At 32.3% G+C, this 15311-nt stretch overlaps 1 protein-coding gene across 1 annotated transcript in view; it reads right to left on the reverse strand.

The window, feature by feature from the left end:
• LOC134267697 (multiple epidermal growth factor-like domains protein 10) overlaps positions 1-15088 on the reverse strand; it is a 31169-nt gene extending 16081 nt beyond the window's left edge. Inside the window, 8 exon segments of the mRNA XM_062749914.1 lie at positions 1650-1830; positions 1942-2050; positions 3261-3392; positions 5294-5431; positions 5800-5937; positions 6882-7136; positions 7961-8188; positions 14585-15088. Coding sequence (XP_062605898.1) covers positions 1650-1830; positions 1942-2050; positions 3261-3392; positions 5294-5431; positions 5800-5937; positions 6882-7136; positions 7961-8188; positions 14585-14663 — 1260 coding nt within the window. The 5' untranslated portion in view covers positions 14664-15088.
• Positions 15089-15311: the final 223 nt, after the last annotated feature.

The raw sequence follows: 15311 nt of genomic DNA on the forward strand, positions 1-15311 counted from the left end.
CTTTAGCTTTCATTCTAAGTATAAGTATTTAAGACTCAACATTGATGTATTGCATTATCACATATGTGATTTAAAAAAAAATATATACTAGTACCTAAATACAATGTTTTCTCTATTATTCCATTTTCTTTTTCATTTGACTTTAACTTGCTCATATGATCAAGTATATATCAGCATAATTAAATCCTGTTACAAATAATAGATAGAAGAAATGCATATTATCCTAATGTTTATTTAAAATGAAAAAAAAATCGAACAATTTAAGTTTCGACATTAGACAGCTACAATGACTTCATTGATGTTTCTGTAAGAAAAAAAGCACGATTCTTTGGCTCCTATATGCATATGTATTGTTATAATTTGTATTAAGGTACTTCTGATAATAACTTAGATATTGATTTCTCTTATGTTAAAACAAATAAGACATTTCTTTGTATATTGAAAATTTAAGAAATGAAGTCTTTAATAGGTATAAAATATGTAGAGACAACTAACTAAGTGCACTAATTCTGTGTTTTAATAGAAGATAAAAAGTATCGACGTTTAACACCAAATGGTATAAAAAATCAAATACATTAGCAAAACAGCATAATACTCAATCTGTACCTGATAAATTGTTTAAAGTAATTTGCAATACAATATTCTAGACTTAATTATCATTTTATAATAAAATACACATTATAAGATCATTTTTTAAATCATTTATTTATCCATTTAACCAACAAGCTGCTGTACATTAATGAGCACTGCCTGGTCTATAAATAAGACCTTTTTCTTTATCTCAGTGTGTGTTTTTCTCTTCCATCAAATGATCATTATCACGGTCGTTTGGTGAATGGAACAAAAGTCTGACAGTGTTTGATCATTTATTTGAAATTTCATACTTAAACATCAACACAGTTTCCATGTTAAACATGAAACCATGAAACCTGTTTCCTCATTATTTCAAAATGGTGACTTTGCCATACTTTTCAGCCTTTGAAATGTTATTGATGAAATTTTGCAATTTGATAAATAAAACTTAATATGTTCTTCGCCGTTTTGTATGTTCTTCTTTACTTCACGTGCATAAGTCATAGTTGTATACAGGCTAATTTTTCCCGCTGCTTAATGACTTCATCACATGTGAGGGAAATTAAAATGAGGCAAATTCAAGCAACGCAGTATGACTTCTTGAACAAGACTTAGACTTGGCAAATATTCAAGCAGGCAATATTGTTTGTAAGTCTATATGTGCTAAAATAGCATTGGGCGAAAATTCAGTATGAGTGAAAATTTTGGCGAGGCGCAAATTTATCGATTTTCTGAAAAAAATGTAGTTTTTTTATATTTTCAGCAAGAAGCACTTTTAGCGATATTTAAAAGCTAACTTAAAAGCCTATTGCAGCTAAAATGCATTTAATTTTAGTGATATTCTATTTTAGAGATCTCAGCAACCTCGATAAAAATGTCAAAATTAATTTCTCGCTAAAAATTCTGATTGTTCGTTTACCATTGTACAGTGTATATCCCAACTTTCATTTACAAAAGAAACTAAAATTATTTGTTAAAAGGATTAATAAAGTAAGTAAATGACACGGGTAATACAAAGGATTGCCTGCATGTTAACTCTAATGTAGTTTGTCATAAAGAGAGGGTTGACTTAATTAACCGAGTTCTTGATATCCGACATTGTCTTCGACATTGTCATAAATCTGTGTTTTAGAAGTTCTGTGATCTGTAGACAGACTCATTTGACCCGGCTTATCATAAAGCTCTGTGTTAGGCACAGCGTATACTGTGGACAACTGGTTCGTGTTTTTCATTACTTGATGCTGTCTTTTGTAAAACCTACAATAAAACAAAATCGTGCACATAAGAATGATATTAAAAATAGAAACTAACCACCTTAAATATCATAAGCAACATTGATTATATGTGTTGGATAAAATGAAAACTCACCAGATGACGAAAAAAATATTTAAAGCCAGGCTCAAGCAAAGAATTGTTATAATTCCGTAAAGAGATGGATCACACTGTCTGCTTGCCTCAACATCTGAATATTTTGTAACTGTAAGAAAAAATAAAAACATTTAATCACATATTTTATCCAATTGATTGATTGATTATATATTGTTTAACGTCCCACTCAAGAAATTTCATTCATTTGGAGATGTCACTGTTTGCCGGTGAAGGGCTTCAATATTAGGCCTATACTCGGCACTCAGGGCCATGAGCAGTAAGGGTTGTTTAACGTGCCAATGACACAGGACCTACCGGTACGTTTTTAAGGTTATATCCGAAATACCCGTGATGTTCACTTCTAGTGCAGAGCGCTTGGCCAAGAAATAGCCACTACCTACGTTTATGTCTTAGGTTTGACGCAGTGTCGCTAATGATAAGCTAACCCGGGCCTCTCGATCACGAAGAGAACTCTATACCATAAGGCTACCGTGTTATTTTATACGAAATCTAACTTGAAAACTTTGAATGGTCTCGAGAATTTAAAGAAAGTAGTTTCATAAATTCTCATGACAGCAAAATCTCAATTATTTCAGTTTGATATTTGTGAACAGCTATCGCAGGAGATTTTCAATGCGCTTGTTACCCAAGTCGTACACTTTGTAAACCGATGCTCAGCTTAATAGTCATAAAGTCAGAGCATGATTATTTACTATTTTTCTTTATCTCATGTTGTATGAAACATATGGAGATAACGAACAATATTCGTGATTTAAAGTCTGTAAAGCAATACAAAGTAAGAGCAGAGCAAACACGAATTTTAAATATCAAAGGTGGGATCAGGTGCCATGGAGGAGTGAGTGTCCCATGCCAACCAGTTTGTTGTATTATATTCAAAATCTTACGGAAAAGTAATTTCTACCCCATATTTTCTAATGGAAATGAAATTCTTAAAAATGTTTTATTAACCATATTTCCTCAAATTTTGGTCTCTATGCTTTGATAAAAATTAACTTTTTTTGATATTTTTATCTTTCTTTTTCGTACATGAAACAATAAATAATAGAAAAAAATACGAAGATATAGCTTTCAGGAAAGATTTCAAATAGATATAAAATAGCTTTGAGGAAAGGTACTTATCGTTCACAGCATTATACTTTCAAGTTTTTGTTTTTCAAATTTTAAATAAGAAAAAAAATATGTTTTCGTTTCTCGGTACTTTAAATGCAATTTAATATAACAAAGAAAAACATTAGTATGTCCTTCTTACAATTTGAAACAGAAAGAAAGAAAACTAACTGAAACCAAAAATAAAATACCCTGCTCGCAGAAAGCTCCCTTCCATCCTGCACGACATCCAAACTCACAGACACAAGTGAATCTGTTACAGCCTCTACAGTTTGGTTTACAGAACTCATCACAATTCTTTCCGTATCTACCACATGGACAAGCTGTAACAGAAAAGTTTATTGTAATAGTATGAATGTGTGGTCAAAAAGGGGGCTTATATGTATGGTGTCTGCATATTTCTTTTAGTTTTATCATTTCTTTTATTATATACCGTATTTGTCACACAATACAGAATGTTGCATCCCTGATATGAACACAGGTTAGCGCCCTATATTATACACGCTATGGAAACACCCTTTATTTCACCCTTTTTCAGACCCTTTAATTCCTTTTTCCGGAACATATCTGTACTTTTCATTTACTATCATATTCAATATAACCCTCGGCCAATGACATTCCTCTGGTCTTCGGCCGTCGGGTTGATATTGGAGTTTTGGGGTTAATATGGGACTTGATACAGATTTTGCCATGCATTATTTTCTTTTTATTTAACATCAAATGTAAGTAATAATGTATATTTTCTTTAACATTGCATTTCTACTTGCAAACATTACTCAGCTATGCTAAGAAAGGTCAGAGTTCACCATCCTGGTACACCGCATCAGAAGTTAATTTTGACGTCATGGAAATTTAACAAGCCACAAAAATTCATTGGCATAAATAACAACTCGAATTTATTTATTTTATCAATTATTTATAAAATTTTGTAAGTTTCGATACTTGATAGCGATACAGTCGAGTAATAGAAGAAAGTATTTCGTCAAATATGACGTCATCAGCCCTGACATGACGCAGAACATTTGATCTAGAGTATTAGATTTACATGTTTGATAATTACAAGAATGCTAAAATATATATAACATCACCGCTAATATTTAAATCTAATCATTAAAACTAAAAGAAATAACTTGTCATATAAAATTTGTATAGAATATTAATTTATTTCGTAGCATTAGAGTTGCACATGAACAAGGAATGTAGAGAATATCGCTCAAACGATAAATCTATTTGTTAACTACATCAAAAAAGCAAGGGCATAGACTATTTTGTTTAAGCTGAAATTTGGAATATTTATTGCTTATATAGTGTATATTTTGGGCTGATCCTGGTCAACATAACATTATTTTTGTTTATAAACAGAATTTGAGCGAAGTGGATATTTTTAACTATTATCAGCACTTTCGGCAAACTTTTCAGTACTTCTCAAAAAGCACACACTGGCTCCTAGCACTTTTTTGGTAGAAAAAAAAATATGCATCTTTTAAAGTGTACATTTTTTTTTTCGTGGAAATTAAGCATATGCCGTTGCACTATCCTCATTTCCTACATTCAGCGTAACGATTCTATTTTCATAAAAGTCGTGCTGATACATGCGATATAACTGGTAATAAATACGGCCCAGTCCTATCTATTATGGATGGCTATATTGCATTTTCTACATGTGTTCAGTTGCTTTGTTACATTTTTTAAAAGAAGTAATACATATTAAAACGCTGCTAAGGTCTGATTTTCCATATCGGTCCTTAAAATAGCTGATAAAGACATAGAGGAAACTAGATCAAGAAGAAATCTTAAGATGTAATATCCAACTTTTTATCTCCATTGAAATATAATTATTCATTCCATGAAAATTACTCCCGAATGGAAAAAACAGGCCTATTAAAAGTTATCTATTTATAATTATTTAGTCATTTCTCATAGTTATCAAATTGCTGATAAATAGAAGATTTGCGATGAGGATATATGTTTTTTTTTTCATTTATTCATTTTGATCATGATGAAAATGTTCAATAATATTTCATTGTTCGTAATTTATCAGAATTTGGTCATTAAACATGTTTCCTAATGCATTTAAACATAAATTTCTTAGCATAAGTGCCATTTATCTCTTTAATAACTTTTTTTTAATGTTCACCTTTAAAACCGATTAAGGAAACACACAAAACTTCTGATGAAAGTGCAAGTAAAAAAATGAATCGTTTCTAACAAAATTATTTCTCACCTTCGTTACACGTAAATCCATGAACACCTACGTCACATCCTTTGGAACAACTTCCGTTCACGTTATTACATTGTTCGTCATCACTACAGTTACCGCAGGTCATGTTACACTCAGGTCCGTACCTTTTATTATCACATTCTAAAAATCATATTTCCTTGAATAGTTATCTAATTATAAACAATTGAAAAAGAAAAATAAAGGCAATTGTTGTTTTGCAAAAGCTTTTAGAAAAAAAAATGGATATGATGTATGACAACAAAGGCGACACTCTTAAGATATATCAAATTCATTATACATTATACGACATTTACGTGACCCATCGTGTTCATTCAGATATCACTGTATAGGTCAATATTATTTTTTTCACCTATAAAGTTAAACGGTATTTACGGGATCTACAGAGGACTTTGTTTGCTAAAAGAGAACTGAAAGTGTTACTGGAGTAAACAACACGATCAAATTAAATCCCACCCTCTCTCTCTCTCTCTCCGTTAATATATACGTACGCTCCTCACATCGTGGACCTTTGAAACCTTTAGTGCATCCCATACATGATCCACTTTCAATGTTACAACGACCCTCTTTACAGTTGGTTGGACACGGTAAATTACAATTTTCCCCATAAAACATTGAGTTAGGGCATCCTAAGAAAAGAAATTAAATAATAATACTCATATAACCCCCTCTGTATATACTTCCAACAACCTTTAAAATATGAATTATGAAAAATCTTAGATTATTTTTTTCTGCACATTTACAACGTATTAACATTATTAAAACAACAAGGCAAAAAAAAAAAAATAAATAAAAGAAAATTCAGAAGTTTATAAACTGTTAATCTGTAGAAGTTTACATATTGGTTTGCCATCGATATTTACCGTAGTAAATTTTTTTTATTTTATTTATTAATATCACTGGTTGGTATTTGAAAATTGCGTTACAATCATCCATTGCTATGGTATTTTGAACAAGATTGATTTAGGGTGGTTATTTTAATTTAATCTGTGCATGTAAACAGTTCAGAATTTTCCTTGTTCTTGTGTTGATATCAATTAAAATCCGTCTTCTTCATTGTATTCAATGAGAAAAAAACTTTTTTTTTATTTTTCCCTAAAAACCGTCGCCTGTTTGGCGCAGTGGTTTGAGTGTCTGCTCTAGAGTTGCAAAGAAAGGAGTCAATCCTTAAGTCTCAGGTTTGAATCCCATTGCGGGACATGGAAACCGGTCCCGTGTCGCAGTAGGTGCTGGCACGAAAAGGATCCCTCACTGCTCAATGGCCCTGAGTGTCGAATATAGGACAAAATTTTTAGCTATCCACCGGCAAGTGGTGGCGTCTCCATATGAGTGGAAAATTCTCGAGAGGGACGTTAAACAATATACAATCAATCAACCCTTAAAAAAATAAGACAGCACTATTTATAACTGCAAATACAAGCAATAAAGGTATCTACTAGAAGGAAAATAAAGAAAATGATTGCTCTCTCAGTAAATGCATTCTTCGGGCCTTCCTTTCTTTTATTTTTTCCCTTAAAACAGAAGTCTCCTTGGGTGTGGTACCTGAATACACCAATCCTTGTAATACTCGTACCATAAACTTCAAGTTCACAGAGCTCGTTGTAGGCGTACGTTGAATATCCAACGGGGTAAGTGACTTCTTGGAGTCTTTCATTGTAGTAGACAACGTATCGTCCATGATTTACACATTCTATAGTTACATTATCCGGAATAGTGGCCCGAGTGTAGTTTGTATCCTTGAAGCACAGGATTCCGTCGTCTTTTTTGGTAGTGTTTGATATGTAAACAGAGAATCCAAGGAATCGGGGTACGAGAAAGTTGCTTGCATCTGTTGAAATATTCAAACAATTGTTATGTATAAGATAAATATTGATATGATATTGTGAAAACCATTTAAAAAGTCCATTGCAATTAAGTTTGGGATGTTTTGGAACCTAACAAATTGAAAAAGAAAAGTTTATTAGAAATTGACCTGCGCCAAAAAGTTTAACCTGTTCACAAATCATGAAAATGCCTTACATATCCAATATCCATAATTTACTATAGTCATCTCAAATTCACTTACTAACAAAGTTTACACATATTTTAAACCAAAGTTTTCATGTAAATTTACATGTAAATAAGAACAATTTCATATGGATTTCAGATTGTTATATGATATAATTCTTTTTCATAAATGCGCATTTTTATAGTAGATAGAAATATTATTTGTATATTTACATATCTTCTACAAATTAAACATAATTGGTATTGATTTGCAGAAATTATTATCTTTAAAGCCTAAAAACAGTTAAATTGTAAAGTTTCATTGTAAATCAAAGAATCCAGTTATTTTCTATAATAATTATGAAAAACTATAGCTAACCATTGTAAATGTTTGTGAGGAGATGAGTGAATGCAAAATACAATTACTCGATGATGAATTTCAAGTTAATTTAAATCAAGGAATGCATTGTAGAAAACTTTCTTAATTCTTAGATCTTTCCCTTTAAGCAGAGTGGCCAAAAAAATGAATAAAATAAGCACTCTTTCACATGTTTGTGAATTCGACAATTGTAATGTCTTGGTCTTTAAAAAGTACTTCATATGTATAAGTATATATCAATAAAAGAAAATTATATGTATTAACCAATTTAAACTATTTTACGTTACCCTATGCCCTATTGTCTGTCCTGTAGTATATCCTTATATGGTGTATACTGAGTACCCCTCCTAGATCTACCCGCCAGGTTGCAGTTCTTTGATTATTGTCTGATATTGTACACTGTCCTCCATCGGCAGACCTGTCTGTAAACAGCCCATCCACAGCTTTATCGGCTCCCCATGGCCGTCCACCATACGAATACTGGTGCCATGCAGTCTGGTTTATTGCTATATTCTCTGTAAGCAGGATGGAGAAAATATACTGTAGCAGAAATTGTTTATTTTTTCTATTCTTGTTTTCTCTTCATATTATGCATTCATCAGAACCAGAGAATTGTAATTTATAGTAGATATACTCTGACAACATTTCTGCTTTTTAAAAAAATCCTAACAACAGCATCTGTCTTCATCCCATCTGTATTATCTTGAAATAAAATGAATGTAGTTTTTAAAAAAACTTTTCTTACTCAGTAAAGTCTTTTATTGTTCTAAAAAAAGTTCCACTAAGTTAATGATTAATTGTAAGGAAAGCGTTCTCAATAATTTATAAAATAATCGGGATTTAATAATGTTCAAAATCATAGCAACATATTCGGTGAAACTTTCAACAATGTAAACAATACGAATATGTTTAGATATAGTGTTTATAGGACTACAGCAAAACTCGGTTATAACGAAGTCGCATGGACCTTTGAAATTACTTCGGTATATCCGTTATTCGTTATAACCGTGTAAGAAATTCATTAAAAATTTATATAGCTGGGTATCCAAAATGACTTCGCTATATCCGTGAATTCGCAATATCCGTGTTCGTACTAAACGAGTTTACTTTACTTTTCTTAAAAGTGCACGGGTAGTTACAAAACCGAAGACCTCCGAAATCTCCGAAAAAGCAATAAAAAAATCCATTTCTTTTCAGGCGAGGGAGCTAAAGATCTGCAGCTTCACCAAATTCTGTAGCTCGCTTAAAAATACATCAATTTCCATTTTTCACCCTCTCTCTCTCCCTCTTATTCCCTGTGTTTGTGTGTGTGGTTCTCTTCCTTCAAGATCCAAGAAAAAGTTCATAACAGTATATCAGCGACAAAATTTGCGGATGTTCACGGTACATAATATTACGAAAGCCCAGAAGGCTCATTCGAGATTCGAGTTTCCAAATACGAGATTCGAAATTCGAGATTCAAAATTCGAAATTCGAGATTCAAAATTCGAGTTTCGAGATTCAAGATCCAAACGAACCAATCAAAAGCGGGTTCAACATTTGATTATTTCCCTTTATTATGTTTTTACTATCAAGAAATAGTTCAGTATAATTATATCAAATGGGTCATTTGATTAAATTACAATGCAAGAAAAAGTGTTATATATATTAGAGGGAAATTTAAATAATTAATGGAATTTTGATCAGCAAAAAATATTTTTATTTATATTATAGATCCTTAAATATTAAAATGGATTTCATATATCAGGAGTATATATATTTTTGAATTGTCTACTAAACTTAATTTTTATGCATATCCTGTGTTAGGAAAACCACAGGTACTTGTGAAAGGTACCACCCCCCTCCCCCCTCGATATTCAACCCTAGGGCTTATTGGACATTTTTTTTTCACAAGTTTTATTTATTAAACTTATTCATCATGTATACAATAACAAAAAATTGTAAAATCCCCAAAATAATCGCTCAACACCCCCCCTCCCCCCAAATACCCACTATACATTATAAGAGAAGGATATGCCACTCCAGTCTGTTTACGTTGTACCCCCACTGGTGTTAAATGCATTTATATATGTCGATTCACACTGTCTCTACATATACAATGTATTTCCAGGGGCGGATCCAGGAATTGAAGTTAGGGGGGCGCCAGATTCAGGCAGGGGGTCTGGGGGCCGCCTTGAGGCCCCCAGTAGGTCCAGGGCAAAGCCCTGGTGGGGGCCCAGGGGGCGAAGGCCCCGGAAGCTCTTGGATTCTAGAGGTTTTGTAGGGTAAAAATGAGGTCTACCGAGTAGACATTTAAAACATTTTCTCGACAAACTATGTTTTATGCTAACTTGGACAATTTTAAGAAGGCGCGCGCCGGGTGCGCCCCCCCCCCTTAAATCTGCCACTGATTTCTGTCTTAGTCCATGCTATCGGACTGACTCTGCATCACGTAATAATCCCACATTTTTTCCGTAAACAGCTTTCTTTCTTGTAAAGTGGGGTAATAAATAGTGTTTTTTTGTTTTGTTTTTTTGGTTGAGCGATTATTCTGGGGGTTTTAAGCCAGCGATTTTTTTCCTATTGTAAGGCTACACATAACAGAGAAATAAGCCCCGGGGTTCAATATCAAGGGGGTGGGGGGGTCTTGTCCACACGTACCTGTGTTTTTCTAAAAATTAAGACAAGAAACATGTATTGACGTAAGCGTCAAAAATAGGCCGCAAACCAATTAATGTTCCTCTTATGAAGCAACTAAAGACTATGGTGGTCTGTTTTTAAAATATCTTATATTTATCTTTTAATATATATCCTCGTGATATTAAAAGCTTGTGCTCTACATTGCATGATTTTCTTAATTATATAATGCATGTTCAGTATTAACCCCTGGTAGTCTGCGTCAACAACTTTTGAACCGTGGGCCTGTATGGCATTTACATTAAAAGTTTAAAACTAAAATTAAATGTAATCTACAACTAGATATGTAGTGTAGTTTAATTTAATAAAAATGCAGCAAATATGTTGGTATCCTTGCTCTCTCTTAGAGGAAAAAACTAAACTCCCTCTAGATCCGCCACTTCATTTCTTCTCTTTGAGTTGTAGCGGGAAAATTCTTGGCACATTGTAAAACGTGCATTATCCTCGTCTGCTAAGGGCCAAATCTTGTAATATTTTGTAGCCTGCTAAGTCTTTTAATGAATTTACATTTAACCATATTTTTCAAAATGTTTATATGTGTACATATGTACACGTCATTTTAAAATAAATACGTACAACAAATCCCGTTTGAATAGAGAAAGTAAAATTGTGTAATATACATAACGCGGTCTTTGATTTAGACTACGCCCAACACATTCTTAATTTTCTCCGCACTTCAAACATATCTAAATTTCTAAGTCAGTATTGGATGAATTATTTACCTCATTCTTCATAAGAATTTTTAATTTTATGTTTATTGTGCGTTTTTCTTTAACCTTAAGACCGTCTTTTTAATATACCATTATATTAATGTTAAATATTTTTTATTTAAATTGTTTTAACTCCGCAGAAACGCACAGCGACTTCGAACTTTCATATCATATAACCGACCATCTCCTGGCGGCCGGTAATTTGTCTTCAATACAAAAATATAATTATATACTCCTGATATATGTAATCTATTTAATATTTAAGAATCTATAATATAATTTGAAATATTCATTGCGGATCAAAAATCCATTCATTATTTAAATTTCCATCTAATATATATAACACTTTTTCTTGCATTGTAATTTAATGAAATGACCCATTTGATATAATTATATTGAATTATTTCTTGATAGTAAAAACATAATAAAGGGAAATAATCAAATGTTGAACCCGCTTTTGATTGGTTCGTTTGGATCTTGAATCTCGAAACTCGAATTTTGAATCTCGAATTTCGAATTTTGAATCTCGAATTTCGAATCTCGTATTTGGAAACTCGAATCTCGAATGAGCCTTCTGGGCTTTCGTATAATATAGACTACGTTAGAATATGCTGATGACTGTGTATTTCGTCCGCAATTCTTCAAGAAGGAAACATCTCATATCTGTACTAAATATTTAAATTAGCAATGTTTTTCTACTAAACCAACTATGAAATTTATTGAAAAACTATTTTCGTGTACAGTCACGCGTAAAAAAAAAATTAAACACGGAAATGTTCAATAACATGACGTAATAATAAGGCTACAGCGACGTTAGTAAAAGTATAACGATATAAGGCAGTAAAAATTTAAATATTGATTGTATTCCTGCTGCTTCCAAACATGTAAAACGTAAATTTAAGGAATATTTTAAGTTACGTGTGAATTATTGGAGTGTGGATCATTTCCGTAAATGATATCGTTTTTAAGCGGACAGGGCTTAAATGATTTGCAGGGTATGAGACAAGCATTTTAAATATTATTTAACGTATGAAACCTACATATATTTTGGATATTTTGATGACTAATTAAAGGGACAGAAGAAATGAATTGAGTTAAACCGTGAATATGTTCAGAAAAGTTACATGTAGGCCTACTAGTATTATGGTTTTGACGTTGAGTAACGTAAAGTGTTTTCGTTTTAGTGGTCCGTGTATGAGGGTGCGCCTTTTTTGTATTTCATGAAAATATCACTATTTGTGCTTTGTTTTTGTTGAAAATTTGCATATCAACAAAATGATACATGACTTTAATGAAAATAATTCTTTCATATATTTTTTTCAATTTTTGTCAGTAATTATCAATGTTGTCCACGAACTTTACGGACAACCCTCGTATACTTAGTTGAAAGTGCTGCAAACCTATATACATTCTGCTATCTAATTGCAAAAATTACATTTCTTAGACGGTAGGATGAATATTATGCTGGTCAACTACAATGATTATAGGATTTAATAACTAATTTATATGTAGGATTTCATGTGGTTCGCATCACCTTTGAAATATCCTCTTGCTTCTTGAGTTTATTTGTAAAAGCTTAGCGTGATACATTAAAGGTATGCCCTTGCAATTAACTGATTCATTAGATCCATTTAAATAACAAATAATTTCCTTCATTGGTATTTTGAAGACCTAGCATTTTTGTGTAATGTCATAGTAAACATTTCGCGTAAAAATAGTCCCCGCCTCTTTTATGTTATCTTAACTGTGCGGCGTACCGACGATTATCAAGGAACAAAGTGTTGATTATATTATATATAATCATTAATTTTTTAAAGATTGTACTTAAGGTGAAAATATTTAAATATTCTAAATTGAATTTTTATGTTTTGTTTTCATGACTAATTTGTTTCATAATTTAAATATAAATATCAGTTTTATTTTGAAAAAAAAAGAAACCAAGTTAAAACATCGGCAAATTTTCGTGAAATTGGCAACCGAATCTAGCAGAAAATTGCATCGACTTTTCTACGGGTCAATGGCTATTCCCTCCATACTAATCTCAAAAAATAGAACTTAAAGACGAGCATATATTTAGTCCAAAGTCTACTTAATAATTTACGGATAAAATGCATCAATTTATTTCATAACACAATTTCAAAATATGTTTTGAAAAAACTAGAGCAGGCAGCTAGATTAACTGATTTCAATTATCAATAATATTTTTTTAACAAAACATTTTTATAAGCAAATTCACCGTTCACGGTAGCTCGGTAGATCGGGAGGTATTGAGTTCGAATCTCGGCCGCGACTGACATAGGTTGATAAAAATGGGTAGCAACTGTTCCTTCGCCATGCGCTGGGCACTTTGAAGAAACTTGCGGGTCCTTTGGATGAGACCTTAAAAGTCAAGGCCCCGTGCCAGGGGCAGGCGTTGGAACGATAAAGATCCCTCATTGCTCAATGGCCCTAAGCACCGAGTAAGGGTCAAAATTTGAAACTCTTCACCTGAATACTGTGACGTCTCCATATGAGTGAAAAATTCCCGAGAGGTACGTTAAACAATATACAATCAATCATATTGTAAGCAAATTCACTTTCATTTGGCGAGTGCGAGTTGTGTCCAAGATATGATGTAGTTACGATATGAACATGTTACTTTTCATAGTTTCCTGAAAATTTCTTTAGATTTATGTGTATAATGGTATACTTTCTGTTTTACAAAGGTTTCCTCATGCATTGTCAACATCCACATTATAGTGTCGACATCAGATTAGAACTGCTCAATGGATTATGATAATAACCTTTAATATTTTGTTTTTTATTTGAATTCTAACACTATATAAAGTTTTCCATGTGGCGTCGATACCAGCGATAATGTTTGCTCAACCCTTGCATGGTAGCGTCCTTTCGATTGCATATATGTCAGTTTTTTAATGTTTTGATAAAATGTAGTTTACATGAAAGGAGATTGTACATTTCATCAATATTGTCGATATCGTATCTATATTGTATTATATTCGTCATTGATTTTGTGGTTGTATGCCTTTACGAGATACATGTACGGATGTACTTTCTTGTTATTAATTGGCTTAACTGTCGATATCGTCAATACCAAATCGTGAGATTTGAAAATATATCATTAATTCCAAATAACACATGCTAACATTTAACAAAAAATCTTATGTAAATCTTTCCTAAGACAATAACATTCACTTATTTTTTTTTTTTTGTCATATAATTCACATTTTCATGCCAATGTTGAAATTATGCCGACTTCGCTTTTGTCCTTGTATAAAAATGTAAAAACTCAATATTAAAAATAAATATGTTTATTAGGATCGAAACGATATCGTAGTGGTATTGTCGATGTCGACGACATGTATGGCGAATGATAGATTGAATGTAGGTTAATGAAACAATACTTCTAATGTATCTATATTGTAGGTCGGTGAGAGAGAGAGAGAGAGAGAGAGAGAGAGAGAGAGAGAGAGAGTGAGAGAGATTTGGATTTAAAAATTGTTAGAAAAAATAAATGCATCCTACCGTAGGCAAATGCTACATGTCCTGTTAAAATAAATCTAACAATGCAAAAGATACACGGCAACCAAGCTCCACTACCCATGTTCTTTGATAAGGGTCAAATCGATTGCAGGAATTGCTAATGAAGAGATTTTGAATTTCCGCAGCTATTTATGCATGTCGTTTTTGTTATTCACGTTGAACAGTTTGCGTGGTAAACAAAGCGGATCATTGAATTGGGAAAAAAATTCCATGAAAAAGGTTTGTGGATTTAGTAAGAAATTCACTTACGTTTCATTCGTTTAAATACGTAGTGTCATTGATATTGTGGCTTAAATTTATTAACTACTCTCTGTTTTCCTTTAAAGTCATCTTTACATAGTACTTAGAAATGCGGATGAATACCCTTGTAAAATATCCGGTGAGGCATCTTCCTTTTGTACTTTGTATTTCTTTTTAATGCATGCATAAACAAATTTTTACTTAATGTCACTATTATAAAGTTTCCTTAAACTTTTAACTACTTCCATAACACAAAACTGTCCCACAAGCTCGTTACCTGTAAAATCAACTTTCAAGAACATTGACTAATATTAACTGTAGATCACTTAATCTTTGCAAAACCTTTTTCCGCGAGATAGCCATTGACTCTTTATTAGCAAGACAAAATTTTCACGAATTGTGGTCATTGCTCTTTGAGAATGAAATTTTTGCAGGCATATTGTCTCGCGGAATTTCGCAAAAATAAACA

This window comes from Saccostrea cucullata, unplaced genomic scaffold (genome assembly GCF_032062105.1).
Source record: "Saccostrea cucullata isolate Sc308-1 unplaced genomic scaffold, CSIRO_AGI_Scuc_v1 ctg4688, whole genome shotgun sequence".
Taxonomy (NCBI): domain Eukaryota; kingdom Metazoa; phylum Mollusca; class Bivalvia; order Ostreida; family Ostreidae; genus Saccostrea; species Saccostrea cuccullata.